At 41.9% G+C, this 25,743-nt stretch overlaps 1 protein-coding gene across 4 annotated transcripts in view; it reads right to left on the minus strand.

The window, feature by feature from the left end:
- Positions 1–25,743, minus strand: part of XPNPEP3 (X-prolyl aminopeptidase 3) — a 64,375-nt gene that overhangs the window by 19,326 nt on the left and 19,306 nt on the right. For all 4 annotated transcript variants that reach the window (XM_039463259.2, XM_074390884.1, XM_039463260.2 and 1 more), the window contains exons 3-5: positions 22,825–23,232; positions 18,595–18,797; positions 923–985 (exon numbers count right to left, since the gene is read on the minus strand). In XM_039463259.2, coding sequence (XP_039319193.1) covers positions 923–985; positions 18,595–18,797; positions 22,825–23,232 — 674 coding nt within the window. The remainder of the gene's footprint in view (positions 1–922; positions 986–18,594; positions 18,798–22,824; positions 23,233–25,743) is intronic.

Here is a 25,743-nt window from a genome sequence, read left to right on the forward strand (position 1 = left end):
AATTTGGTGAGTATCTGCCACTATCTAAAGCACTTTCTCAGCCTCTATTTTTTTTTTTTTTTTTAGAGACAGGGTCTTGCTTTGTCACCCAGGCTGGACTGCAGTTGGGCAATCACAGTTTTGTAGCCTGAACCTTCCAGGCTCAAGCCATCCAACCACTTCAGGCTCCAGAGTAACTGGACTACAGGTATGCCACCACGCCCAACTACTGTTTTTTTCATTTCTGTAGAGAGGAGGTCTCAGTAGGTTGCCCAGGCTGGTCTTGAACTCCTGGGCTCAGGTGATCCTCTCATTTTGGCCTCCCAAAGTAATGGGATTACAGGTGTGTCCCATCATGCCTAGCCTCCGCCTCTTCTTCTTTTTGAGACAGTCTTGCTGTGTTTCCCAGGCTAGAATACAGTGGGGTGATCTTGGCTCAATGCAACCTGTGCCTCCTCAGTTTAAGTGATTCTCATATCCAAGCCACCTAAGTAGCTGTAATTATAGGCATGTATTAACGCACCCAGCTAATTTTTATATTTCTACTAGAGATGGGGGATTTTGCCATGTTGGCCAGGCTGGTCTTGAACTCCTGGTCTCAAGTGATCCACCTGCCTCAGTCTCCCACAGTGGGATTACAGGAGCTCAATGCCTGGGTATCAGCCTCTTCTTTACATTGACCTAAACAGTATAACTTTTGTCACCTCACATTGCTAAATCTTCCCTTCATTATCATCTGTTCTACTTTGCAGTTCACTTCCTTTAATTGTAACACAGTATGTTTAAGACTTATAAATGACCAGTAATATTTCAGAACTAAATCCTTGCCAATGACATGCTGGTCATGACTACCATGAAAGCAGACTGCACTGCCATTTCTGCAAATCAAATTACTTTATTATATTCACCTCCAACAAGACTGTTCTAACCATCTGAAGCTCACCTTAGCATAAAGAAAGGCTTCTTCCACAGGGGCTTTACTGGCAAACATGGTCTCTATGAAAGCCTGCAAAAAGAAAGAAAGATAAAAAGAACACAATCTCATTCTGTATTGCTTACTCGAACATTCGAAATACTGGCAACTTAAATGAAAAGCACCTTTCCCCACAATTTTGTCAACCTGAAGTTGTGACTTACTGGGCGTAATAATATAGATTTCTGAAAGGAAAAAATTTTGCTTTCAGGAATATTTGATGACATAATTAGTATAAGGGCGCTCAATTTTTCCACTTAGAATATACATGGAACGGTAAAATAAGCAACATGAAAACTACTTTGATTTGAATGTGTCTCCTCCAAAATTCACATTGAAATTTAATCCCATACATGGGATCATATGTGGGGCTATTGAGGGATCTTGTTATTTATGTAACATATTTATTTATGTAGCCCAGGGACTTCAGCCTGGGCGACAGAGTGAGACTGTCTCAAGAAAAACCCCCAAAACACAAAACTCCAACAACAAACAAACAAACAAAAATATTTCTTAGTATGAGGTAATAGCATTGCTAAAATGCCCAATAGAGTAAAAGCAAGTGGGGCAATGGTGGGAATATTTGCATGGTTTGTTCCCTCTTTTCATTCAAATCTTTCCTCAAATGTTTCCTTCTCAGAGAGGCCCCTCCTGACTATCCAATCTAAATTAGCGCCTTCCATCATACTTCATCCCCCTTCACTGCTTGGTTTTTCTTCATGGCATTTAATTCCAGATGACTCTAAGTCTTGTTTGTTTACTGTCTCTCCTCCACTAGAATGTAACTGAGGAGGGTGAGCATGGATAGTTTATTGTGCTCACTACTGTATCCTCAGAACCTACAGCAGTGCCTGGCACATAGTTGGTACTCAATATCTGCTAGATAATGAGCAACTAAAATCAATTAAAGGGCTGGGTGTGGTGGTTCACGTCTGTAATCCCAGGACTTTGGCCAGGAGTTTGAGACCAGCCTGGCTAACATGGTTATGCACAGGCACAATCATGGTGCACTACAGCCTTAAACTCTAGGGGCTCAAGTGATCCTGCTTCAGCCTCCTGAGTAGCTGGGACTATAGGTGCACACCATTGTGCCAAGATGGTCATGACTCTTTCACACTGTTATGTAGCCTAAACAGGACAGAAAAGTTACTCTTCCTAGGTTATCAAATGCCTGATCTTGCTTTACTTCTTTTTGTAATGAATATGCCTCCTATGAGTCAATTTCTTTCTTTCTTTTTTTTTTTGAGACAGAGTTTCGCTCTTGTTACCCAGGCTGGAGGGCAATGGTGCGATCTCGGCTCATCGCAACCTCCGCTTCCTGGGTTCAGGCAATTCTCCTGCCTCAGCCTCCTGAGTAGCTGGGATTACAGGCATGCGCCACCATGCCCAGCTAATGTTTTGTATTTCTAGTAGAGACGGGGTTTCACCATGTTGACCAGGATGGTCTCGATCTCTCGACCTCGTGATCCACCTGCCTCGGCCTCCCAAAGTGCTGGGATTACAGGCTTGAGCCACCACGCCCAGCGAGTTAAGACTTTATGACTGGCACTTCTTTGGACTGTCCTGTCACAATGTAGCCTGTACTCCCAATGAACAACTGACACTCTTACTTGACGACTAAGTGCCACTTAATGTTTGTATTTTGATTGTTAAAAAATGTCAAATAGGCTTTCTTTGCATTTCACCCTGAATCTCACAGTCAAATGAACACTGGAAAGCTAATGGAGAAGGGAGAGTAGAGACAAAAAGCATTTCACAAACAATTTCATGAAAGTTGTGTGTGTGTGTGTGTGTGTGTGTGTGTGTGTGTATGTGTATGTGTATGTGTGACAGAGAGAGGCAGAGGGAGAGAGGGGGAGACGGACGGCGGGGAGGGAGCCCTTAACATTGTCCCACACATCTTTTCTTAGCTTCCTTATTTTAAAAATCAATGATTTAAATGAAGACACACACGTACATCCATCACGTTTGTATAAGTATTAAGTCGTCTCTGCTGGTCTGGCTGGGGCTAGAGCAGTGAACATTGTACTTGAAAGATATTAATGAACTGGAGAGCATATAGAGGAAAGTTACCAAAATGAGGGGAAATATAACATGAGGAATGGTTAAGAAAAACAAGAAAAACAAGAACATTTAACTTAGAGAAGACTAAAGGTAGAACATAGAAAAGCAGGCCTCAAATGGTTGTGTGCTATTATGCTGTAAGGCTTAATTCCAGCAGGTATACAATTAGCCTGAGCTGTTTTGCTGAAGTTCCTACATGACACTGATTCCGGCCAAGGCCTGAAGCACACTGATAAACAGTGTTGCAGGGAGTTTCAGAGCAGTCTGTATCAGCTTGTCAGTATTGATGACAGATCGATGCTTTGTACTGGGTCTCCATGTGCTCATCAGAGGGCTTTCCTATTATGTAGCAGGGATATGCCTATGTGACCAAAATTAAAAATCCAGAGATTCCATTTTAGGCTCTTGGGTTCTGAGGTGTTCTGGGCATTCATCACTGGTTCCTGGTCTGTGAGAGAACCATCAAGCCCTTATCTAGGAGGAAAACAGGAGTGTGCACCTGGGCTTCTGCAGACTCCTTGCTGTGAGACAGCCATGGGCTGTGATAGGTATCTTCAACTTTAATGCGGTTATGATATGAAACCTTTTTCTTGTAATGACTGTGCATTTGTAAGCACTGTCTTTGAGTCTCCTTTAATAACTGAATTCTGTTTAACTGCCACTTAGAAGAATGTTTAGAATACACCCGATTCATTCTTGATTTTTTACTGATAAAATTCACATCATATAAATTAACCAATAAAGTGAACCTAGTGACATTTAGTACATTTGCAATATTTTGCAACCACCACTCCTCTCTAGTTCCAAAACATTTTCATCACCAGAAAAGAAAATCTCTTACCCATTAAGCAGTTAATTCCCGTTCTCTCACCCTATTCCCTGATATCCTCTAATCTGTTGTTTGTCTCTCTGGGTTTAGCTATTCTACGTACTTCATATAAATGGAATCATACAGCCGGGCGCACTGGCTCACGACTGTAGTCAGCACTTTGGAAGGCCAACATGGGCAGACTGCTTGAGTCCAGCAGTTTGAAACTAGCCTTGGCAACATGGTGAAACCTGGTCTTCACAAAAAATACAAAAATTAGCCAGGCCTGGTAGTGCGAGTAGTTCCACCTCTCAAGTAGCTGGGACTACAGGCAAGAGCCACTATGCCTGCCCTGTTTATTTATTGACTTTTTTTTTTTGAGGTGGAGTCTTACTCTGTTGCCCAAGCGGTCTCAGCTTACCACAGCCTCTGCCTCCTGGGTTCAGGCAATTCTCCTGTCTCAGTCTCCTGAGTATCTGGGGCTATAGGCGCCCACCACCATGCCTGGCTCATTTTTATATTTTTAGTACAGATGGGGTTTCACCATGTTGGCTAGGCTGGTCTCGAACTGTTGACCTCAGGTGATCCACCCGCCTTGGCCTCCCAAAGTTCTGGGATTACAGGCATGAACCACTGTGCCCAGCCCTGGCCTACTATTAAAGAATTCTTTAAATATTCTGGATACTAGACCCTTATCAGCAATATGATTTGCAAATATTTCTATCAGTCTGTAGTCTGTTTTTTCACTTTCTTGATAGTGCCCTTTTAAACAATTTTTTAAAGGTAATCAGTTATTTAATTAGATTATTAGGACATTTAAAACAACCAATTTGTGAGGATAAATTCCATTTGTCAGGGCTAACACAGATCGCTGGTAGCCCTGGAGCTGAGGAATAGCTTTGATTTTTGGTAAAATTTGTGAGCCCACAGCTTTCTGATCAATCTTGCGCTGCTCTGTAATCTCATATTTCTTTTTCTGTGTCGAAGATCTCACCTTCCCAGTGTCTGGGCTTCCGCAGCTTCTTCTTGAAGTAAGCATCAGTAAGACGTTTTGGGATTTTTACATTGCTGATGTCAATTTTGGTTGAGGTGGCAATGACAAATTTCTGGTGTGTTCTTCGCAAAGGAATTCGATTGAGGACCAGAGGTCCAGTCACAAGTAACAAGCCACTAGCCAGCTGCTTCAGGAAAACCACCCTCTTGCCCCTGTGGCGTCCAGTGAGGATGATCAGAATGGTCCCAGGGGTGATGCTGGCTCGCAGTTTTCTCACGTGTTGACTAAAGGGTTTTTTGCCGTGGCTCAACAGCTTTCGAGGCACATCTTCGGTAGGATAATACCGAGACATTTTGCAAAGTTTAACCACCCGGGTACCGCCGTTTTTGTCACCACCAACTGGTTTTGTAACAGTTACAAGAACCTTTTCCTTTTTCTTTTCAACCTTGGATTTAGCCGCTGAGCACTTCCTCTTGTACACGGCCTTTCTGGAATACATGGCAGACAGGGAACACCTGCCAATTCCTCTGACAAGGACAGGATTGCGGCTGCAATGGGGCTTCCCTTTCTTGGGCGTTTTAGCCTTGAGGTTACCCTTTTTCACTTTGCTACCAGCATCAGCCTTCTTGGCTTCTGGTTTCTTCTCTTTAGTATCCAGCTTCTCAACTTTTTCACCCGCCATCTTGCAAGATGGGAAAGAGCTAAACAATTTTTTAAAGGTTTTTTTAAATTTCTTTTAATTCTTTTTTTAATTTTTTTTTTAATAAAAAGAGATGAGATTTCACTATGATGATCTTCCCCCTTGGCCTCCCAAAGAGCAAGGATTACAGGTATGAGCCACCATACCTGGTCCCTTTGTTATTATTTTAAAATTATTATTGTTTTGAGACAGGGTCTCACTCTGTTATCCAGGCTGGAATACAGTGGTGCAAAATAGGCTCACTGAAACCTCTGCCTCCCAGGCTCAAGTGATCCTTCTGCCTTAGCCTCATGAGTAGCTGAAACTACAGATGTATGCCATCACACCCAGCTAACTTATTTTTGTATTTTTTCATACAATGGGGTTTTACCATGTTGCTCAGGCTGGTCTCAAACTCCTGGGTTCACGAGATCTGCCCACCTTGGCCTCCCAAAGTGTTGGAATTGCAGGCATGAGCCACTGAGGTCAGCCTTTTAATTAATTTATTTTTAAATTGAATAAAATTTTATTTATTTATTTTGAGAAGGAATTTTGCTCTGTTGCCCAGGCTGGAGTGCAGTGGCACAATCTTGGCTCACTGCAACCACGACCTCCCAGGTTCAAGCAATTCTCCTGCCTCAGCCTCCTGAGTGGCTGGGGTTACAGGCGCCTGCCACTATGCCCAGCTAATTTTTTGTATTTTTAATAGACACAGGTTACACCATGTTGGCCAGGCTGGTCTCAAACTCCTGACCTCAGGTGATCCACCCATCTTGGCCTCTCAAATTACTAGGATTACAGGCATGAGCCACCGTGCCCAGCCTTTTCTTTTCTTTTTTTTTTCTTTTAAGGCTGTTTCTCAGTGTGAAAAAGTGCCCTTTGATGTACGGAAGTTTTAAACATTGATACAGTCTATTTATCTACTTTTTCTTTTGTTGTCTGTGCTTTCAGTAGAATATTTAAGAATCCTTTGGCAAATCCAAGGTCATGAAGATTCAACCTTATGTTTTTTCTAATAGTTTTATAATTTTATCTCTTAAGTTTAGGTCACTGATCCATTGTTATTTTTATTTATTTATTTTTGAGATAGAGTCTTGCTCCAGGCTAGAGTGCATTGGTGTAATCTTGGTGCAATCCCTGCCTCCTGAGTTCTTAGGATTACAGGCATATGCCACCACACCTGGCTAATTAGGTTAATTTTTAGATATGGTGTGAAGTAGGAATACAACTTCATGCTTTTTTCTTTCTTTTTTTTTTTTTTTTGAGACGGAGTCTGACTCTGTCACCAGGCTGGAGTGCAGGGCATGATCTTGGCTCACTGCAACCTCTGCCTCCTGGGTTCAAGCAAGTCTCCTGACTCACCTTCCCTAGTAGCTGGGACTATAGGAGCATTCCACCACATCCAGCTAATTTTTGTATTTTTAGTAGAGATGGGGTTTCACCATGTTGGCCAGGATGGTCTTGATCTCTTGATCTAGTGATCCACCCACCTCAGCCTACCAAAGTGCTGGGATTAGAAGTGTGAGCCACTGTGCCTGGCCGCAACTTCATTCTCTTGCATGTGGATATCCAGCTGTCCCAGCACAACTGATTCATTTTTTAAAAAATTCATCCTTGGTTTGATATGGCACATGCTTTGAAATCATGGAATGTGAAAATGATAGACCCTGAACTTTGCGAGCCAGCAAAATGGATTGGAAGGGAATTGTGTATCGTTGGTAGGTCTGCTAAATGTTCAGTAGTTTGGTTAGTGCCTTCAGTGCTGGCTGAAAGTAAACTCAGAATCTTTTTCAGATGAGCTTCTCTTTTTGATCAAAAGATGGAGCTCCAACCTGAAGAAACTGGGCCACTATCATTTTTCTGATGAGTCAACTGAAATCAACTACAGCTAAAATAATTCTAGTGGCAAGTTGACAATGGTAAGTAAAAAACCATGGACGTAAGGGGCTATTCAGTAAAAGATAGGAGCCATTTTCTAGATTATTATATGTAACACCCTGAGGAGCTCTTGTTAAAAATGGTCCCTGAGAATTTTAGGTCAAAAAACACTATCTCTCATTTTGAATATTGCTGAGTAGGAGAATGGTTCACAGGGAAACCCCTAGTTTATTAAAATGGATGAAGGGAGGGGCCTACCATACATATCTAGACATGGGCAACTGTCCTGTCCCTCCCTTGTCATATAGTAAGTGCCTCCTGAAGCTGCAGAAATGCTGTTGATGAAGACAGTATAGTTCTGGTTGTATGAGGACCATTATGGGATACCCCCTCACTCAGGTTATTACTGATACAGTGATAAAAGGCATCCACCAGCATGAACTTCATATGTGACTTTGTTGTTAGATCTCAGGAAGATGTAAAAAGGCAATTTAAGATCTTTTATCCCAACTTTCTGGATAATAAAAAGACAGTAAGTTTAAGACTACAAAAGAAATAAAATCTAGAAATAAAGGGGGCATGAAAAAAAAGGTTACCCCTTAGTTTATACCACATATAAATATTGACTCAAAATGGGTCAAAGACCTAAACTGAAAACGGTAAAACTCTTTGAAGAAACTACAGAAGAATATTCCTTGAAGAAACTACAGAAGAATATATCTATGTCACTGGATTTAGTAATATTTTCTTGAGTATGACACCAAAAGCACAGTTAACACCAACAAAAAAGACAAACTGGACTTCATAAAAATTTAAAAATTTTGTGCATTAAAGGACACTATCAACAGTAAAAAGCCAACCTACATAATGGGAGAATATCAGATTAGGAGTTAATATCAAAAACATATAAGGGATTCCCACAACTCAACAACAAAAAAACCCAATCCAATTTAAAACATGGGCAAAGGAGTTGAACAGGTATTTCTCCAAATAAGATGCACAAATGACCAATAAACATATGAAAATATGCTCAACATCACTAACTGTTAAGGAAATGCAAATCAAAACTATGAGATGTCATTCCACACTGCAGAAAATAACACATGTTGGCAAGAATGTAGAAAAATTGGAACCTTTGTGTATTGCTGGTAGAAATGTAAAATGGTCCATGTGCTGTAGAAAACTGTATGGTGGTTTCTCAAAAAATTAAACATATAGTCAGGATGCTGAGGTGGGAAGATCACATGAGCCCAGAAATTCGAGGCTGCAGTTAGCTAAGATGGTGCTGCTGCACTCCAGCCTGGGAATAATGGAGACTCTGTCTCAAAAACAAAAAAACAAAAAAACACACAATCACCACAGATCTAACAATTCTACTTCTGGGTATATGCCTCAAAGAACGGAAAGCAGGGACCTGAACAATTATTTGTAAACCCAGGTACATAGCAGCATTAGTCACAAAAAAGTTGGAAACACCCACGTATCCAATGACAGATAAAAAGATGAAGAAAATGTTGTGTATACATACAATGGAATATTATTCAGCCATAGAAGAATGAATTCTGATAAATGCTACAACATGGATGAATCTTGAAAACATTATACTAAGTGAAGTAAACCAGTCACAAAAAGACAAATATTTTATGATTCCACTTATATGAAGTAGCTAGAATAGGCAGATTCACAGAAAAAAGTAGAAGTTATCAGGGGCTGGGAGGAGGGGAGAATGGGAAGTGATTATTTAGTGTGTACAATTTCTATTTGGGATGATAAAAAAGTCTGAAAAAAGATAATAGTAATGATCACACACAGTGTGAATATACCTAATGTCACTGAATTTCCATTTTAGCCATTTTTAAGACACACACTTAAAATGGCTAAAATGGTAATTTTTTTTTTTTTGAGAGAATCTCACTGTTGCCTAGGCTGGAGTGCAGTAGCATGATCTCAACTCACTGCAACCTCCACCTCCTAAGCAGCTGGGATTATAGCCATGTGCCACTATGCCCAGCTAATTTTTTGTATTTTTAGTAGATACGGGGTTTCGCCATGTTGCCCAGGCTGGTCTCAAACTCCTAGCCTCAAATGATTCGCCTGCCTTGGCCTCCCAGAGTGCTGGGATTACTGGCATGAGCCACCATGCTTGGCCTAAAATGGTAAAATTTTATGTGCATCTCACCACAGTTAAATAAAAAACACATAGAGGCCAGGCATAGTGGCTCATGCCTGTAATCCCAGCACTTTGGGAGGCCAAGGTAGGCAGACTGCTTGAGCTCAGGAGCTCATGGCCAACATGGTGAAACCCTGTTTCTCCAAAAATTACAAAAAATTAGCATGGCATAGTGGCACATGCCTGTAGTCCCAGCTACTCGAGAAGTTGAGACATGAGAATTGCTTGAAACTGGGAGGTGGGGGTTGCAGTGAGCTGAGATTGCACTTCAGCCTGGGTGACGGAGACCCCACCTCAAAACAAACAAACAAATAAAAATTCAGTTTTTATATTGTTAGGCAGGTATGTTCAATATTATCTCAGTTTAAAGGAATTTTAGAAAGAGAAAGGTTCCAATGAGTCTCTAACATCAGATGTCAAAATGCTGTGTTTTAATATCAGCACGGTAATAGATAAAGAACATTGATATGTAGGCCAGGGTCTCATAACCCCAGCTCCTGGCAGGGAACACAAGACCTTTTAAAAACATGTGAGTAAAATGGCCTGGAGGTAAAGAAGAAACTCTTTTAAGCCTACTGGATGGAGTAAGACAGTGTACAATACTGTCTGGGGTTCCTAAAGAAGCATTTAGGAACAACAGAATTAAATCATGGGATGTGGGGATGCTGCTGTGAAAGGGATAAAAAGTCTGGTGAGAAGTCTGCTAGCTCAGTTGGTTGAGCATAAAACTTTTAATTTGAGAGTCCAGGGTTCAAGTCCATAATTCAATTTTTTAAAAAAAGTTATAAATGTTTTTTTGAGACGGAGTTTCGCTCTTGTTACCCAGGCTGGAGTGCAATGGCGCGATCTCGGCTCACCGCAACCTCCGCCTCCTGGGTTCAGGCAATTCTCCTGCCTCAGCCTCCTGAGTAGCTGGGATTACAGGCATGCGCCACCATGTCCAGCTAATTTTTTGTATCTTTAGTAGAGACGGGGTTTCACCATGTTGACCAGGACGGTCTCGATCTCTTGACCTCGTGATCCACCCGCCTCGGCCTCCCAAAGTGCTGGGATTACAGGCTTGAGCCACCGCGCCCGGCATAAATGTTTTTTTTTAATTTAAAAAAGTCTGAGATGGGTGAGGTCATTCATGCCTGTAATCCCAGTACTTTGGAAGGCTGAGGTGGGTGGAATCACTTGAGGTCAGGAGTTCAAGACTAGCTTGGGCAACAGGGTGAAACCTGTCTCTACTAAAAATGCAAAAATTAGTCAGGCATGGTGGCAGGCGCCTATAATCCCAGATACTCGGGAGGCTGAGGCAGGAGAATCACTTGAACCCGGAAGGTGGAGGTTGCAGTGAACTGAGATTGCACCATTGCACTCCAGCCTGGGCAATAGACTGAAACTCTGTCTGAAAGAAAAAAAAAGTCTGATTAAAGGAGGATGCGATAAAAATGTGTACTGTGGTGGTATCTCCCTTATCTGAATGTGTAATCGATGTAGATAAAATGTCTGAGTGGAAATTCCTTCTTTAACAGGTATTATGAAAATATGAATAACCTGCAGATCTTTTCTTCTTCCAGTACTCATTGAACACGGAAAGCCTTCAGCATTACCTAAACCAACTCGACTAGTAAATTTGAAACAATATTGGATAATCTAAGGCAGTAAGAAATTACTGCCCTAAATAAGGAAATATCAGACATATGGGAACTGATGTCTATAAACTCACTATGTAATGGCTCAGTATGGCCAAAGAGGAAAGCTGATGGGTCAGCAGACTGACAGTAGAGTATAGAGGAGTCATGAAAATTATACCTCCAAGAACCTCAGCAGTCACTGATACAGTCCAGACTACACAACTAATAGAATAAGCTAAACATTACTGTATTCTATATTGATCTAAGACTTTTTTCTCATTATTAGTCACCAGGGAGAGCCAACAGTCTGTATTCACATAGAAAGATTTCCAGTATACACTTACAGTGTTATCTCAAGAATATTTGAACTCTCTCATGTACTGTCACAATCCAGTGGTGGCTGAAACCAGTTTGAATACAACTGGTGTATTAAGTATATTTGATTATTTTCTGCATCCTCGATGCTCTGGCATCTGGCACTTACTGATGGGCCTACATTCCTGAGAATTCCAAATTCAATGTGGATGATTATTCTGGAAAGTACATTCAAAGGAGTCTATTTAGGTGTGACTACCACTCATATGACCTAAGCCTGGGGGACTCAATATTCTGGTGTCCCAAATTTATTTCCTAGTTGTACTAAAGCAGTCGTACAAATAAAAGTTGTATAAATTAGTTGTATTAATATTTAATGGCAACATGTCGTGTTCCCACACTCAAAATAAGAGAGCCTCAGTGGAATCAGGAGCCAGGCTAGGAGCAACTGACCAGGTGGATTTGTTTTTTTTTTTTGTTTTTTTTTTTGAGACGGAGTTTCACTCTTGTTACCCAGGCTGGAGTGCAATGGCGCGATCTCAGCTCACCGCAACCTCCGCCTCCTGGGTTCAGGCAATTCTCCTGCCTCAGCCTCCTGAGTAGCTGGGATTACAGGCACGCACTACCATGCCCAGCTAATTTTTTGTATTTTTAGTAGAGACGGGGTTTCACCATGTTGACCAGGATGGTCTTGATCTCTTGACCTCGTGATCCACCCGCCTCAGCCTCCCAAAGTGCTGGGATTACAGGCTTGAGCCACCGCGCCTGGCCGGATTTGTTTTTAATGAGGAAAGATATACTGATGAAATAGATTTGCCGATGCCAATAGGGTGCCTTGAAGGCATCTTATTTCAAGAGTAAGAACAAAAGTGGCAAGCTGTTCGAAATGATAGACAGTGCTAACAAAATGGGTCTTAAGAATTTACAGCATGTGCTACCCCAACATGTCCAAATCAACCCAACAATGGGAATAAGCTTGCATGTTAACACAAGCTGCATTACAGGTATCTTAATTTAAATGGAGTCCAAGGTATCCCAAGAACAACTGCCAGTGATTCCCATGGAGGAAACCCACGCTGTGCATGCATGGGAGACTCACAGACCCTGGGGTCTATGAAAATTCTAACTAAAGGATGCAACCTGTTAAAGTGCTTTTTAACAGCTACAACATTGCAAGTGAGTGCCAACCATTCTTTTCCTATAGCGCAAGTTTGTGGGTCCTGGACAAATTTTAAACAGGATGAGAGTGTTTCCGGTGGTAGAGAAATGAGTTCTGTTGCAGGACCCTTCTCACTGATAATCAACATCTGTCAAACCATGTCAACATCTGTGAAACCATGTAACTTTTTGAGACAGGGTCTCACTCTGTCACCCAAGCCAGAGTACAGTGGCATGATCATGGCTTACTGCAGCCTTGACTTCCTGGGCTCAAGTGATCTTCCCACGTCAGCCTCCCAAGTAGCTGGGACTACAGGTGTGTGACACCACATCCAACTAATTAAAAAAATTTTTTTTTGTAGAAATGAGGTCTTACTATGTGGCCTAGGTTGGTCTCAAACTCCTAGGCTCAAGTGATCCACTTGTCCTGGCCTCCCAAAGTGCTGGGATTATAGGCATGAGCCACCACATACAGTCATATCATGTAACTTTTCGAGAAGGAATCTGGCTGTTTTCAAGATGTTTTGAATCTTGAAACAGCAGAGATATGGCCTCTGATCTAGACTCCTAAGAGAAATAACATATGGTATATAAGAAGAGGTAAATTGCATAGGGAGGGACAAAATAATTACACCATGATTTTTGTCTTATTTATTTTTTTATTGAGACAAGGTCTTACTCTGTCACCGAAGCTGGAGTGCAGTGGTGCAGTCTCAGCTCACTACAGTCTCAACCTCCCTGGGCTCAAGAGATCCTCCCATTTCAGCCTCCCAAGTAGCAGGTACTAACAGGTGCATATCATCATGCCCAGCTAATTTTTTTGTATTTTGCAGAGACAAGGTTTCTCCATGTTGCCCAGGTTGGTCTTGAACTCCTGGGCTCAAGAGATCTGCCCACCTTGGCCTCCCAAAGTGTTGGGATTATAGGCATAAGCCACTGCATCCAGCCGTCTTATTTTTTAATTTTATTTTTCAAAATGTTATTATTCTTTTTTGAGATGGGGTCTCGCTCTGTTGCCCAGGCTGGAGTGCAGTGGCATGATCACAGTTCACCGCAGGTTCAACTGCCCCGGCTGAAGGGATCCTCCTATCTCAGCCTCCCAAGTAGATGGGACCACCACTCCTGGCTATTAAAAAAAATTTTTTTGTAGTGACAGGGTCTCTCCATGTTGCCCAGGCTGGTCTTGAACTCCTGAGCTCAAGTGATTCTCCTGCCTCAGCCTCCCAAAGTGCTGGGATTATAGGCGTGAGTCACCATGCCTGGCCTTAATTTTTCTTTTCTTTTCTTTTTTTTTTTTTTTTTTTTTTTTTGAGACGGAGTTTCGCTCTTGTTACCCAGGCTGGAGTGCAATGGCGCGATGATCTCGGCTCACCGCAACCTCCGCCTCCTGGCTTCAGGCAATTCTCCTGCCTCAGCCTCCTGAGTAGCTGGGATTACAGGCACGTGCCACCATGCCCAGCTAATTTTTTGCACTTTTAGTAGAGACGGGGTTTCACCATGTTGACCAAGATGGTCTCGATCTCTCGACCTCGTGATCCACCCGCCTCAGCCTCCCAAAGTGCTGGGATTACAGGCTTGAGCCACCGCGCCCGGCTTAATTTTTATTTTAACGTAAGCCTTTAGCAGCTAAGTTTTGTCTGACTTCTAACTTCAATGGTACTGCTATATGATGTAATGTAGGAATCAGGTAAAATTCAGATTTTAGGAGCTTATAGTATAATACTTACTAATGATGATGAGAGACTGACTTAAAGCCCTCTTAGAATGTTATCCCTATGGAGGAGAATTGGCTTGATGAATATTTAGACTTCATTAATGATAGATTAATTATTGTTTTTAATAATTCAGCAGCTATACACCATAAAATGCAGAAAATGGTGGATCAGGGAGGCCAAAGGATTGTACAATTCACAGAAAAGACACAAGAAAGTGTAATTGGATAAATCAGCTGTCTGTTTAAATCAGTAATAACCCTTCAATAGTCACTGTAAATGTTTGGATTCTGTGTATGCTTTTTTTTTTTTTTTTTTTTTGAGACAGAGTTTCACTCTTGTTACCCAGGCTGGAGTGCAATGGCGCGGTCTCGGCTCACTACAACCTCCGCCTCCTGGGTCCAGGCAATTCTCCTGCCTCAGCCTCCTGAGTAGCTGGGATTATAGGCACACGCCACCATGCCCAGCTAATTTTTTTGTATTTTTAGTAAAGACGGGGTTTCACCATGTTGACCAGGATGGTCTTGATCTCTTGACCTCATGATCCACCCACCTCGGCCTCCCAAAGTGCTGGGATTACAGGCTTGAGCCACCGCGCCCGGCTATGCATTTTTTTAGAGACTGGGTTTTGCTCTGTCACTCAGACTGGGATGCAGTGGTGTGATAATACTTCGCTGTAACCTGAAACTCTTGGGCTCAAGTGATCCTTCTGCCTCAGCCTCCACAGTAGCTAGGACTACAAGCATATGCCACAATGCCTGGCTAATTAAAAAAATTTTTTTGTAGAGATGAGGTCTTGCTATGTTGCCCAGGCTGGTGTCCAACTCCTTGCTGCCTCACGTGATCCTCCCACCTTGGCCTCCTACTAAAGTGCTGAGATTATAGGGGTGAGCCACTATACCCTTCTTGTCTATGTATTTTGATTATCTATAAGATACTGTAAAGTAACTCTAGTCAACTAAGGATTATTGTTTTATTAAAAAAATAGAGTTAATACTGGTTATTGGGTAGAGTGAACTGTTCTGCTAATTCCAGGCCTAAAATTAGCCAGGACTATTTTGCTGAAGTTCCTTCCTTGGTAAAGGCATGGCAGGAAACATAGTGATTGAAAATGTTAAGAGGAAGCTGAGTAGGGTGGTTCATGCCTGTGATCTTAGTGTTTTGGGAAGTTGAGGATGAAAGATCTTATGAGGCCAGGAGTTCAACACCAGACTGGGCAAGACAGTGAGACTCTATCTCTACAAAAACCTAAAAAATTAGCCAGGCATGGCGGTATGTGCCTGTAATCCAAGCTACTTAGGAAGCTGAGGCAAGAGGATCCCCTAAATCCAGGACTTCAAGGCTGCAGTAAGCTATGATCTCACCATGCACTCCAACCTGAGCAATAATAGTGAGACCCTCTAAAAAAAAAAAAAAAAGCATTAGGAAGGCAATAAGAACATAAAAAGATGCCCAACACCACTAATGATCAGGGAAATGAAAATCCAAACCAAGATAAGATATGACTTCACACCCATTAGGATTGGCTATTACCACAAAAACAGAACAAGTGTTTGTGTAGAGTGGAGAAATTAGAACCCGTGGTGCACTGCTAGTGGGAACATGAAATGGTGTAGCCACTACGGGTAACAGTATGGTGGTCTTCAAAATATTAAACATTGAATTACAGTTTGATCTAGCAACTCCAGTTGTGTGAATATACCAAATAGAATTAAAAGAGACTTGAACAGAAGATATTTGTACATTTATGCTCACAGCAATATTATTCACAATAATAAAAAAGAGAGAGAAACCAAATGTTCATCAATGGATGAATGGATAAATAAAATATGGCGAGCCGGGCGCGGTGGCTCAAGCCTGTAATCCCAGCACTTTGGGAGGCCGAGGCGGGTGGATCACGAGGTCGAGAGATCGAGACCATCCTGGTCAACATGGTGAAACCCTGTCTCTACTAAAAATACTAAAAATTAGCTGGGCATGGTGGCACGTGCCTGTAATCCCAGCTACTCAGGAGGCTGAGGCAGGAGAATTGCCTGAACCCAGGAGGCGGAGGTTGCGGTGAGCCGAGATCGCGCCATTGCACTCCAGCCTGGGCAACAAGAGCGAAACTCCGTCTCAAAAAATAAATAAATAAATAAATAAAAATAAAATAAAATATGGCATACGCATACAATGAAATATTATTCAGTCTTTAAAAAGAATGAGGCTGGGCAATATGGCTCATCCCTGTAATCCCAGCATTTTGGGAGGTCGATGTGGGCGGATTGCTTGAGCTCAGGAGTTTGAGACTAGCCTGGACAACATTGAGAGACTCTGTCTCTACAAAAAATTTAAAAAATTAGCAGGCATGGTGGCATGTGCCTGTGGTCTCAGCTACTTGGGAGGCTAAGGTGGAAGGATCACTTGAACCCAGGAAGTCGAGACTACAGTGAGCTGTGATCATGCTACTGCACTCTAGACTGGGCAACAGAGCAAGACTCTGTCTAAAAAGATAAAAAAAAAAAATGAAATTCTAATGGATGAACCTTAAAAACATTATGCTAAGTGAAATACAGTCACAAAAAGCCAATGTTGTATGATTCCATACCGAATAGGTAGATTTATAGAGAAAGTAGAAGTTACTGGGGGCTGGAGAAGGGGAGAATGGGAGGGTGTTATTTACGTATATAGTTTCTACTTCGAATGATGGAAAAAGTGGTGATGGCTGCACAACAATGTGAATATACTTAATGTCACTGAATTTCATACTTAAAAATGGTTAAAATGGCTTCTTTTATGTTATGCATAGTTCACCATAGTTTTTAAAAAAATTTTAAATTAACTCAATGGCCAACACTTTAGAAAGAATAAATGAAATATGGAGTTTTGGGGTAGTCTCTATCAGTTTGCTGGTGAGATTTATGGTTTACACTTGGTCTCTGTGAGACCTCTTGGTGGCTTTACCACTATATAGCAGGAATATTACTATGTGATCGAAAAAACAAAAATCCCTAGCTGAGATTCCATTTTGGGGTCTCTGATCCTGAGGTATTCTGTGTATGTGCTATGGACTGAATTGTATTTCCCCCAGAATCAATGTGTTTAAGCTCTAATCTCTCTTTAGGAGGTAATTAAGCTTAAATTAGGCAATTAAGGGTGGGGCTCTAATCTAATGGGACTATGGACTTATAAGAAGGCCCTCTTTCCCGTCATGTAAGGACACAGCAAGAGAGCGACTTTCTTGTAAGCCAGGAGGAGAGCCCTCACCAGAAACGGATCATGATGGCACCCTAATCTCAGACTTTCATTCTGCAAAATTATGAGACAATAAATTTCTCTTGCTTAAGCCATGAAGATTGTTTTGTTATGGTAGCCTGAGCAGAGTATGACAACACTGGTGATTCCTAATCTGTAAGAGAAAGATACATTCTACCTGGCCCTTGCCTAAGGAAGACCATAGGAGCCAGCACCTATCTTCTCTGCACTCCTTGCTTTGAAACAGCCATTGGCTGTGCTATATATCCTTACTTTCATACTGTGGTTATTTTGTACCCTTTTCTATAATAAACTGCAGATCTGTAAGCACTGTCACTTTGGGTCTTGAGTCTTTCTTAGTAACCAAACTGTTTAAATGACACTATTAGTGTAACTATAAGCAAAGGAAACAGAATTAATTTCTGTTGTTCCAAGGACAGAGAAGATTGATGGGTAGGCTGGGCATGGTACTTTACACCTGCAATCCCAGCACTTTGGGAGGCCGAGGTGGGCGGATCACCTCAGGTCAGGAGTTCAAGATCAACCTGACCAACATGGAGAAACCCTGTCTCTACTAAAAATACAAAATTAGCCAGGCATGGTGGCACATGCCTGTAATCCCAGCTACTAGGGAGGCTGAGGCATGAGAATCACTTGAACCCAGGAGGTGGAAGTTGCAGTGAGCTGAGATCATGCCATTCTAGCCTAGGCAACAAGAGCAAAACTCTTAACTCAAAACAACAACAACAACAACAATAACAACAACAGCAACAACAGCAACAACAAAGATGGATGGGTAAAAGAAGAATCTTAACAGAACGCAGATTTACTTTGCCTTACAAGGTAATAAGCAAGTCTCTATGTATGTTCACTACACACTACAGCAGAAGCTAGATGCCCATCTGCCTGTGAGGAGACTGTATTGGGTATATGGCCTCAAGGTGCTTACGGAACCTTAAGAGTTTATAATTTTTCCAGTCTGGGAAAAATCATTTTCAATAGGAATCATACCTGTGATGTCAGCTTCCCAGCAATCTGCATTCGTTCAATTTCTGCAGGAGATTTGATCAGCCGGAGGCGCTGTACCAGTTGTTGAACACCCCGAACCTTGTTCTTGCTCCTGGCTTTGGCCTCAGTCAGGGGCTGCATGTAGTCAGAGTGAAGCTGTGGATGCGAGGGCCTCATCCAGTCATACCAAACCATGTTTGTCTCAGCTTAGAATGAGAAGCCAAAAAATAAATTTAAAACAAAACTACCAACAAGAAAAAATCTCAACTGTCATAACAACTGGAACAAGAGTCAAAAGTATAAAACCTGTAATGTGGAACTCTAAAGTGTTGAGAGTAAAACTCTCTCAGGACTGCAGCAATGAAGGTTTAATTATAAATCACTAGGAAGGTCATTTCCTGGAAGCTGCAAGATATTCTAAGACTGAATATACAGCTTTTCTGCCCCTAAACTTCAGTGTTCTTTATAAAGGATGACAGATGGGACTAAAGCTTAATTCAAGCTTTGATTTTGTTTCATTATTTATTGTTTTTGTGTGAGACAGAGTCTCCCTCTGTTGCCCAGGCTGGAGTGCAGTGGCATGATCTTGGCTCACTGCAACCTCTGCCTCCTGGGTTCAATTGATTCTTCTGCCTCAGCCTCCCAAGTAGCTGGGACTACAAGTGCATGCCACCACACCTGGCTGATTTTCGTATTTTTTTTTTTTTTTTTTTGAGACAGAGTTTCGCTCTTGTTACCCAGGCTGGAGTGCAATGGCGCGATCTCGGCTCACCACAACCTCCGCCTCCTGGGTTCAGGCAATTCTCTTGCCTCAGCCTCCTAAGTAGCTGGGATTACAGGCATGCGCCACCATGCCCAGCTAGTTTTTTGTGTTTTTAGTAGAGACGGGGTTTCACCATGTTGACCAGGATGGTCTCGATCTCTTGACCTCGTGATCCACCTGCCTTGGCCTCCCAAAGTGCTGGGATTACAGGCTTGAGCCACCGCGCCTGGCGATTTTCGTATTTTTAATAGAGACAGGGGTTTCACCATGTTGGCCAGGGTGGTCTCGAACTCCTGACCTTGTGATCCAGCCACCTTGGCCTCCCAAAGTGCTGGGATAACATGCGTTGAGCCACTGCATCCAATTTTCATTATTTATTGTTAAAGAACAATTAAAACAACTGTTCTTCACCATCACTTATTGAGCTGAGGCACTTGCTGAATAATTGTACACAAAAGCACAGAAAAACATACTCAGATCATGACTTTATGGGTAAAGTATCCCATCCTTTCACATAATGATCTCAGTCAGGTGTCCCCAAACTTTTTACACAGGGGGCCGGTTCACTGTCCCTCAGACCGTTGGAGAGCCGCCACATACTGTGCTCCTCTCACTGACCACCAATGAAAGAGGTGCCCCTTCCTGAAGTGCGGCAGGGAGCCGCATGCCAAGGGCCATAGTTTGGGGACGCTTGATCTCAGTACTGGGGAAAGGGTTCTCCTCCCATTCTGGAGCAATTATTCATTGCTGTGTAAACACTACAGTTGGCAGGCGTAGTGGCTCACGCCTGTAATCCAAACACTTTGGAGGCCAAGGCAGGCAGATCATCTGAGGTCAGGAGTTCAAGACCAGCTTGACCCATGGTGAAACCCCGTCTTGAAAAAATAAAATAAAATAAAATAAAAAATATTAAAAAAAGAAAAAAAATCCACTACAGTTGATATTTCCTCACTTCTCCCTTTACAACTGCTACACATTCTCTTTGTAAACAATCGGTTCACCTTTCAACTTTGGACACCTAAGGAAATGGTCTATATTTGCCTAAGACGTACAATATAAAGGCTCATTATGAAAATGATTTGCACTTAACACCAGATAGATACGCATTGGTACTTTTTCTTTCTAACAGTAGGCTATGAACAGTATTCCCAACAATCCAAGTGAGAAGGTCGGTATGTTTTATACGACTAAAAAGTACTTTGGGAAAACTAGAGGGGAAAAAATTACAGAAAACTTTGATTGGATTATGCACTAGTGATTCTAAGTCCTATATATTTCCATATTTAAAATAAAAATGATTTTGAGTGTATATTACATGGGAAACACCCTACTTATAATAGATGAAAATTTAATTGTCATATATATATATATATATATATATATTTTGAGACAGAGTCTTACTGTGTTGACCAGGCTGGAGTGCAGTGGCATGATCTCAGCCCACTGTAACCTCCACCTCCCTGGTTCAAGCAATTCCCCTGCCCCTGCCTCAGCCTCCCAATTAGCTGGATTACTGGTGTACGCCACCATGCCCAGCTAATTTTTTTGTATTTTTAGTAAAGATGGGGGTTTCACCATGTTAGCCAGACTGTTCTCAAACTCCTGACCTCAGGCAATCTGCCCACCTTGACCTCCCAAAGTGCTGGGATTATAGGCATGAGCCACTGTGCTCGGCCAATTGCTATAATTTAAGTAAAACAACCTCTACTACCTGTTCACAGTGTTTGAAATCATAGCTCACTTTTTCAAAGGTTTTTTAGCCTTTAAAAAATATGATTTCGGCTAACATTAAGAATGGTGACTGAAAAGTACTTTTGAGAAATTTATTTTACATGAGATTGTAACTATACTGAGTTAATGAAATTTAGACAGTAGAATATGACAACTATCAATGCAAGAAATAAAAAAGCTACAAAGAAAATGATTCTATGCCCCATATTTACGTGGATTTTGAAGACACAGAAAGTTCAATGAATTGAACAGGCTAATTATCTATAAAATGGAAAATATTTCTATAAAGTAATAAAATGAATTTAATCAAATGTATTACAACTTACACATTCAAATGAGTATTTTTTTCTTTTCTTTTTTTTTTTTTTTGAGACAGTCTCACTCTGTCACCAAGCTGGAGTGCAGTGGTGCAATCTCAGCTCACTGCAACCCCTGTCTCTGGGGTTCAAGTGATTCCGTGCCTCAGCCTTCTGAGTAGCTGGGACTACAGGTGCGTGCCACCACGCCCAGCTAATTTCTGTATTTTTAGTAGAGACAGGGTTTCACCATGTTGGCCAGGATGATCTCGACCTCCTGACCTCATGATCCACCTGCCTTGGCCTCCCACAGTGCTAGGATTACAGGCGTGAGCCACGGCTCCTGACCTCAAATGAGTATTTTCTTCCAAAAGAGTCTTTACAGGAAACAGTCTAATATATTTTATGATTGTGAGAAACATTTTTGGAATTCTCTTTTAGAAGCTAACTTCAGAAATGATGAGACATATAAGAAAAATCAAACAAAAACTTTACAGTTATACATTATCTTGCCCTAAAATCAGTATTTTAAAACTTGATCATCTATCTTATTTTCTAAGTAAGATACTTCAAAAAATAAAACACTTCCCAGAGCTAAAGTTTTATAAGAATGACTAGAGATAGTATAAGCTAAACATATAAACTAGATATATAAACCAATGTGGTGTAGTTTCTTAAAAAAATTCCCAGAAGAAAAATCTCAAAACATTCAGACTGATTAAAATTTCACCAGAGGAACTACAGAGAAAGTAACTTCTTTGAGGGACAAAAAGTCAACTGTGGCCAGGCACGGTGCAACACATCTGTAATCCTAGCACTTCAGGAGACCAAAGTGGGAGGCTCCCTTGAGGCCAGAAGTTCAAAACTAGCCTAGGCAACAATATGAAAGTCCATCTCTACAAAAAATTTTAAAAAATTAGCCAGATGTGGTGGTGTGCCCAGGTGGTCCCTGTATTCTGGAGGCTGAGGCAGGAAGACTGTGCTTTGGGGTTTGAGGTTGCAGTGAGCCATCACTGTGCCACTACACTCCAACCTAGGGGACAGAGTGAGACTCTGCCTCAAAAGAAAGAAAAAAAAAAAAAAAAGAACTCAACTATATACCAATCACATAAGGATCTTGTTAAAATGCAGATTCTGATTTGGCAGATATGAGGTAGAGACCTAAGATTTTACTTCCTATTACATATTGCACATTTTTAATTTTAATATGGATTACCAGGTGATTCTGATGCTGTGATGATCATTCTTGGAGAACAGTACCTCCTTTTGAGGATTTGGCAAGAGCACTAAGATAAGAAGTAGTAGTCAAACACCAAGAAGCTGGTCAGCAATCTTGAAGAAATGGTGGTGCTATGATAATGAAATTAAGGACTTCTCTAAATAGGCAAGAAAGGTCTTAATCCCAATCTGGTTTATAATGTGACTTCTGCTCCCATTTGTTACCTTTCATTTTTGGTAAAAGATGTCGAAATTCTTCTACAGTATAGGCTTCATCCACTCCAGTTAGAGCTATTGCTCCGTCAGTACCAGATCGTGGGCCATCCCAAAGTTCTCGACTGGGATCTCGCCGAGGCACAAAAAGTATGGCTTTGTGTGATGGTAATTGTTTGCCAGGGAGGCTTTGAAGGACAAGAATACTATCAGGCTCTTGGAATCCACACAGGTACAGGAAATTGTTGTCTTGGTGGAAAGTATAGGGAATATCATTGCTCATGTAGTATGTAGGGTTGGAGAGCACAACCACTGTCTGGTCTGTCCCACTCTGTCCTTGTGCTTCCTTCTGGATCAGAGACATTAGTTTGTGTCTGCGAAGTGCATATTCCACCTGAGATAGTCCTGGAGTTACCTCTCCTAGAAATGAAAAATAAAAGTGGTGCTTTACATTTCTGCAGTGCCAAAGTACTTAAGGTAGTCCTTTTTTTTTTTTTTTTTTTTTTTGAGATGCAGTCTCGCTCTGTAGCCCAGGCTGGAGTGCAGTGGTGCGATCTCGGCTCACTGCAACCTCCGCTTCCTGAGTCTCAGTTCAAGCAATTCTCCTACCTCAGCCTCCCAAGAGGTAGAGGTAGGAGAGACGGGGTTTTTAGTAGAGATAGGATTTCAGCATGTTGGCCAGTCTCGTCTTGAACTCCTGACCTCGTGATTCGCCCACCTTGGCCTCCCAAAGTGCTGGGATTACAGGCATGAGCCACCACGCCTGGCCCTTAAGGTAGTTTAATATTAGATGGAGATACTAAAGTCCAATTGGTCAATTTATGCCAAATCTCCTTATACATACGGGGAATTAAGGAGATAACCCAGGTTTCAAATTTCTATTCCATTGCAAAAATTTGAAAGAAATGATAGTTGAATGTGGTCCTACCTGAAAACTGGAATCATGGACCCCCTTAGGTTGCTTCCAGGTCTTTGGTGCATTCTTTTACTCACTCAGTTATATTCATTGTGTGTATGTGTGTGTGTGTGTGTGTATATATATATATACACATATATATATACACACATGTGTACATATACATATACATGTGTATGTATATATATACGTGTGTGTGCGTGTGCATGCATTTATTTATTTTTGAGACAGTTTCCCTCTTGTTGCCCAGGCTGGAGTGCAGTGGCATGATCTTGGCTAACTGCAACCTCCACCTCCTGGACTCAAGCAATTCTCCCACCTCAGCCTCCCAAGTAGCTGAGGTGGCTCACGCCTATAATCCCAGCACTTTGGGAGGCCAAGGCGGGCGATCACCTGAGGTCAGGAGTTCGAGACCAGCATGGCCAACATGGCGAAACCTCATCTCTACTAAAAAAAATATATATGGCCGGGCGCGGTGGCTCACGCTTGTAATCCCAGCACTTTGGGAGGCCGAGGTGGGTGGATTACAAGGTCAAGAGATCGAGACCATCCTGGTCAACATGGTGAAACCCCGTCTCCACTAAAAATACAAAAATTAGCTGGGCATGGTGGCGCACGCCTGTAGTCCCAGCTACTAGGCAGGCTGAGGCAGGAGAATTGCTTGAACCCAGGAGGCAGAGGTTGCGGTGAGCCGAGATCACGCCATTGCACTCCAGCCTGGGTAACAAGAGCGAAACTCCATCTCAAAAAAAAAAAAAAATATATATATATATATATATATATATAAATATATAAATTAGGTGTGGTGGTGCATGCTTGTAATCCCAACTACTCGGGAGGCTGAGGCAGAAGAATTGCTTGAACCTGGGAGGTGGAGGTTGCAGTTAGCCAAGATCCTACCACTGCAGTCCAACCTAGGCAACAAAGTTGAGACTCCATCTCAAAAAAATTAAATAAATAAAGTATGTATTTCGAGAGCTTCTGGCCGGGCGCAGTGGCTCAAGCCTGTAATCCCAGTACTTTGGGAGGTCGAGGCGGATGGATCACGAGGTCAAGAGATCGAGACCATCCCGGTCAACATGGTGAAATCCCGTCTCTACTAAAAATACAAAAAATTAGCTTGGCATGGTGGCACATGCCTGTAATCCCAGCTACTCAGGAGGCGGAGGTTGCGGTGAGCCAAGATCGCGCCATTGCACTCCAGCCTGGGTAACAAGAGCGAAACTCCGTCTCAAAAAAAAAAAAAAGAGTTTCTGATATAGTCACAGAATTGTGCAACCATCACCAAAATGAATTTCAGAACATTTCAATTAAAAAAACTCCATGTCCATGAGCAGCCACTCCCCATTTTCTCACAATCCCCCTAGTCCTTGGCAACTCCTAATCCATTATCTGTCTCTATGGATTTGCCTATGGCAGAGATTTCATATAATGAAACTATACAATACAGGGCCTTTGCTGACTTGGCCAACTTTTTTTTAATCGCTGCCCCAATTATTCTGCAATTAATTCCTTATTTCTTACATAAGTAAAAAAATCTATTGTTTCTCTATTATCTTGCTTACAATGTGTCTTCTAAAATTTCTTCTCCTGCCACAGTAACTCTACTTCAAAATCTTAGCTTAATACATGTTTATTTTCAGACTCTTCTCATTCAAAAAGTTTTCTTGATTAGCCTAAGTAATACTGATTTATCCCTTTGAATTTTTTTTTTTTTTTTTTTTTTTTTGAGACAGGGTCTCACTCTGTCACCTAGGCAGAAATGCAGTGGAACCACCTCGGCTCACTGCAACCTCTGCCTCCTGAGCTCAAGGAATTCTCTCACCTCAGCCTCCTGAGTAGCTGGGATTACAGGCATGGACTACCACACTTGGGTAATTTTTTGTATTTTTAGAAGAGACAGGATTTCACCATATTGGCCAGGCTGGTCTTGAACTCCTGACCTCAGGTGATCTACCTGCCTTGGCCTCCCAAAGTGCTGGGATTACAGGTGTAAGCCACCGTGCCCAGTGCCT

Source organism: Saimiri boliviensis, chromosome 21, assembly GCF_048565385.1.
Source record: "Saimiri boliviensis isolate mSaiBol1 chromosome 21, mSaiBol1.pri, whole genome shotgun sequence".
Taxonomy (NCBI): Eukaryota; Metazoa; Chordata; class Mammalia; order Primates; family Cebidae; genus Saimiri; species Saimiri boliviensis.